Below are 5,000 nucleotides of genomic sequence, written 5' to 3' on the forward strand. Positions count from 1 at the left end.
AACCTGCAGCAGGAGAGAAGGTGCAGCAACATGCGGCTCCCCGAGGAGGCGACTGATTCATCATTAATGTTTTTGTTTGCTTCTGTTTCCCTTCTGCTGCATCTGACGGCTCCACTGAATAACTACATATTAATCATGATTATTACTACAGATCCAACAATGCAGCAGTTTTAAAGGAGCAGTCTGTGGTTCTGTTGAGGACATGTTAATGAGCAGAGAAAAGATCCTCAGCTAACAACAGACTAGATACTCAAACACGAGCGCAACACATCAGAATCAGTTTGTTAATTTATATCTGTTATTAATATTCTCAATATACAAAGCAACTCGCTGTCAAATAAATGTAACATACCATCAGGGACGTCTGTGCATCTTTTGTTCATGAATTCATCTGGTCGCCTTTTCATGAGCAAATGAATGAATGGAACTGTTTCATGTTGATGAAGGTTCTCAGTCATCTGGGTTCTGGTAAGTTCTGTATCATAGTTCAGCTTCTTCACTTCTGACAAACTGGAAAAGCTGCATACTCTGTAAGGACACTCTGTATGGGAGTGTCCTTACAGAGTATGGGAGTGTCCTAACAGAGTGTCCTTACAGAGGACACTCTGTATGGGAGTGTCCTAATAGAGTGTCCTAACAGAGTATGGGAGTGTCCTAATAGAGTGTCCTAACAGAGTGTGGGAGTGTCCTAACAGAGTATGGGAGTGTCCTAACAGAGTGTCCTTACAGAGTGTCCTTACAGAGTGTGGGAGTGTCCTAACAGAGTGTCCTAACAGAGTGTGGGAGTGTCCTAACAGAGTGTCCTAACAGAGTGTCCTAACAGAGTATGGGAGTGTCCTAATAGAGTGTGGGAGTGTCCTAACAGAGTGTCCTAACAGAGTGTGGGAGTGTCCAAACAGAGTGTCCTAACAGAGTATGGGAGTGTCCTAACAGAGTGTCCTTACAGAGTGTCCTTACAGAGTATGGGAGTGTCCTAACAGAGTGTCCTAACAGAGTGTGGGAGTGTCCTAACAGAGTGTCCTAACAGAGTGTGGGAGTGTCCTAACAGAGTGTCCTTACAGAGTGTCCTTACAGAGTATGGGAGTGTCCTAACAGAGTGTCCTAACAGAGTGTGGGAGTGTCCTAACAGAGTGTCCTAACAGAGTGTCCTAACAGAGTATGGGAGTGTCCTAACAGAGTGTCCTAACAGAGTGTGGGAGTGTCCTAACAGAGTATGGGAGTGACCTAACAGAGTGTCCTAACAGAATATGGGAGTGTCCTAACAGAGTGTCCTAACAGAGTGTCCTAACAGAGTATGGGAGTGTCCTAAATGGTAATATATATGCTGAAAGGAGAATAATTAATTTGGCCCTGATAGCCGTGTAGTGAAATTGGCCTGTACATACAACGCTGTCTCAGCTGATGCAGTGAAGTTCAGGTATAAACTATGAAATAAAAATATCCAGGTAAATGCAGCAGATGTAGTCAGTTCCATTCCCTCGCTGCAGGAGCGAACTGACCTCGTGCTCACGGCTGCTGACAGAATGAGCTCAGAGGGAATCTCCTGGATTATCATTACGCATCAGCTGATGTATCGAGGGCAGAGCCGCCGCTGAAGACGGATGATCCTTCGTTACCAGCGGTTCGTTAGTGATCCGGCCCGTAAACCTGCTCTCATTCTGTCATCTCAACGACTCGCCTCTTAAAACATTTGCCTTCATTTCCTGCCTCAACTCAAGCTGCTCATCCATCAAGTGTAAATTACCTCGCAGCCGTCACCGCCACTCAGTCGTCCGGCTCCGTGTTGAGCTACAGCTCACTCTGTGTCGCTCATTTCAAGCGGCCGTTAACTCATTTTGAAGCGAGAGCTCCTCGCGTGTCAAGTGTCATCGGGCTAAATGTTATCTGGCTTATATTCGGCGGCAGGATTCCCCAGACTCTCCTCGCTCAGCGCCTGAGCCCCGTTCAGCATCGTCTGGCAGGAAATGTCAGGTTACTCAGGCTGCTCAGCGCTACATAATTGGTTCCTCTAACAGTCTGCCACCCAGACGCCTCGGAGAAAACAAGAAGAGGAGCAGAGCGCCGAGAAGAAGCTGCACTTTACTGGAGAATAAGATTTAATGCCATAAACTGCTGGCTGTGATGTTTAAATATGGGAGGAAACTATAAACAGTAATCCACTGATGAGACGCTTTTTAAGAAACGCCAAGATCCAGTTTCTACTGCTCAGAAGAAAAGAGCTTCTACAAAGAGCCACTTCCTCAGCAGTGAGGAGCGTTTGGGTCCTAATTGGCCTCCAGACACGATGATGAGTAATTATTAAAGAATCAGACGTGTGCATCTGTTTCTCTGTCAGCCACGCTGACAGTGTGGATGGAAACAACAGGCCGGAGTCCGACAGTCTGCAGAGCCACAGATAAAAGTAATGCAGTCGAATTACACTGAATTATCAAGACTCAGTTGAACTGTTTTTATGAGGCATCTCAGACGGAACACGTTCAGTCGAATCAAACTGAAACACTCGAGTTGGACTGAGACTGATGAGCTGACGAACAGGAAGTCGGCAGGCGAGCGACTCCTGAGAGACGCTGCAGCTTCATCACAACCTCAGACGGAGGAGAAGTCATGAGAACATGTCGCATCACGTTACACATTCACTCAGCAGCCATGTTGTAAATCATCATCCCGTCCACTGACATGATGGTGTTGAGTTGTGATCTCACATCCTCCTGAATGATTCCAACAATGTTCAACCCAGACAAATACTCAGGTAACTTCAGGGGAGTCAGAGAGGAAGAAGTCCTCGAAGGAGAACGAGACCAAACATGACATGAAGAAAACTGTAAAACTTCTCGTCTGATTGATCTTCATCATCAACATCTGCCACAAACAGCCAGATTACAGCTGATCGCAGGTCACAGCTGCAGGCTGGCTGATGAACAGTAAATAATCTGTGAGCTCTCCACGCGTTGATCAACTTCAACTCCCATGATGCCGCAGTACATAACGTGTCATTTTGTTTGGATTAAACATCCTGGTGGCAGGAAATACAGACAGTTTGAACTTTTAGGATGTTTCACTCATTTTACAGGATTCACAGGTTCCACCAGAGACACACGTCGGTTCTGTGCTGCTGGATCTGAACATCAGCGGCTCAGGACCGAGTTCTGTGACTCCACATGTGGAATGTTTCAGACTACATCTTCTGTCATCACAGTTTGGTTTGTTAAAATGTTTCAGCTGCATGAACCGGGTGTTGAGTGTGTAACGTGTCAGAACCTTGCACTGGTTCAGGATGACGATCCCAGAGTTCTTGTAGTTCTTCTTCTTTACTTGGTATTTGGGGTTGATGCACGGCCACTGCACCTGAAACCACAGACAGGAAGTTATCATCAGGTCATTGATCCCAAATCAATAAAATACACAGAAATAAACTATTTATCTGGACAGACACTAATCAATCACCCAACCAATCAATAAGACCACATACACACACAAACGACACAGGCCACGTTCACACTGATAATGTGTCTGTCTGTGGAGACGATGAGCTTCTCGTCGCCGCTCGTCGCGTCCTGATGTTTCCGATGATGGGAAACAAACAATCTGCAGCAGCGTCCAATCACCTGCTCAGGTGATTTCAAAATAAGAGCCCATCAGAGTTTGAGGCTGTCAGGGAGACAATAGTTCAGCTGTGATCAGATGTGATTTGTACTCTTTCTAACTCAGCTGGTACCGTTTGAGCTCATTCAGAGCTCAGCTAACTCTCGCTGCCGCAGCGTCGCCACTTATTCAGCCTTTTGAGTGACATTACATCTGTAGATCTGTGGCTGGTACAAACATGTTGATGCTTCATTTTTTTGTCCTTCCAGCATATCGAGCACTAAACAAACCAGCATTACAAACAAAACTGGTCAGAAGAATCTCAGCTCAGCGCTCAACAGAAGGCAGAGACGCCTCCAAACTGCCTGCGGAGGAAACAGACGGCTTTATATTCAGAGGCTGTTAGACAGCCGCGTTAACCACAAACCCTCTGAGCCAAAGACAATCCTTCAGCCGCCCGAACAAGACCACAGAGGATTCACTCTGACTGCATTACGAGGGCCCGCAGAGACCCGGTGACACACAGCGGTTCAGACTCTATTGGAGTACGGATAGATGGATGGAGGAGGATGAACGGATCGTCTCGGGAGGCTTCAGCTCTGAGGGATTCTGTGGCGCCGGTCGGGAGCAGACTGTCAGCAGAGGAAGGAGGCCAATAAATAAACTGTGATCAGAAGAAGAGAGAGCGGGAGATCCCGGCAGGACGCCGGCGACTGCTCTCTCTGTTTCCTGTGAGGGAGTAACACAGTTCTGCTCCTCTGCTGGAGACCGGCTGAGCCGACCGCGGTCCAATCAGCTGGCTGCAGCACATTCAATCATTAACTTCACGTCAACCAAGTCTGCAGAACCTGCACATGATGTTCTGATCACAGATCCAATCACTCCACTCTGCGATCCATCAAACAGTCTGAGGCTGCAGTGAGATGAACCTGCTACTGTCTCTGACCACCAGCACATTCTGATAAAGCACGATGTGAAGGGCTGATACCACATCTCAGTGATGGATGTTCCCCCGATCGTCACCTCGCTTCCCCTCCAACTGCCTCCACCACCTCCTCTACCTCCTCCTCCTCCTCCTCCTCCTCTACCTCCTCCTCTACCTCCTCCTCCTCCTCCTCCTCCTCTACCTCCTCCTCCTCCACCTCCTCCTCCTCTACCTCCTCCTCCTCCACCTCCTCCTCCTCCACCTCCTCCTCTACCTCCTCCTCCTCCTCCTCCTCCTCCTCCTCCTCCTCCTCCTCCACCTCCTCTCTCCTCCACACAGACACAGGAATGGAGACGTCCTTCATGGTGAAAAGATCAATTTCTGGGTCACCTGAGGAGCGAGAAGACCCTGTGTGTGTGTGTGTGTGCGTGTGTGCGTGTGTGTGTGTGTGTGTGTGCGTGTGTGCGTGTGTGCGTGTGTGTGTGTGCGTGTG

At 48.2% G+C, this 5,000-nt stretch overlaps 1 protein-coding gene across 1 annotated transcript in view; it reads right to left on the bottom strand.

Moving 5' to 3' along the window:
* Nucleotides 1-5,000, bottom strand: part of cpne4a (copine IVa) — a 50,939-nt gene that overhangs the window by 19,620 nt on the left and 26,319 nt on the right. The window contains exon 9 of the mRNA XM_037075458.1: nucleotides 3,259-3,345. Within this exon, the coding sequence (XP_036931353.1) occupies nucleotides 3,259-3,345 (87 nt within the window). The remainder of the gene's footprint in view (nucleotides 1-3,258; nucleotides 3,346-5,000) is intronic.

This window comes from Acanthopagrus latus, chromosome 17 (assembly GCF_904848185.1).
Source record: "Acanthopagrus latus isolate v.2019 chromosome 17, fAcaLat1.1, whole genome shotgun sequence".
Classification (NCBI taxonomy): Eukaryota; Metazoa; Chordata; class Actinopteri; order Spariformes; family Sparidae; genus Acanthopagrus; species Acanthopagrus latus.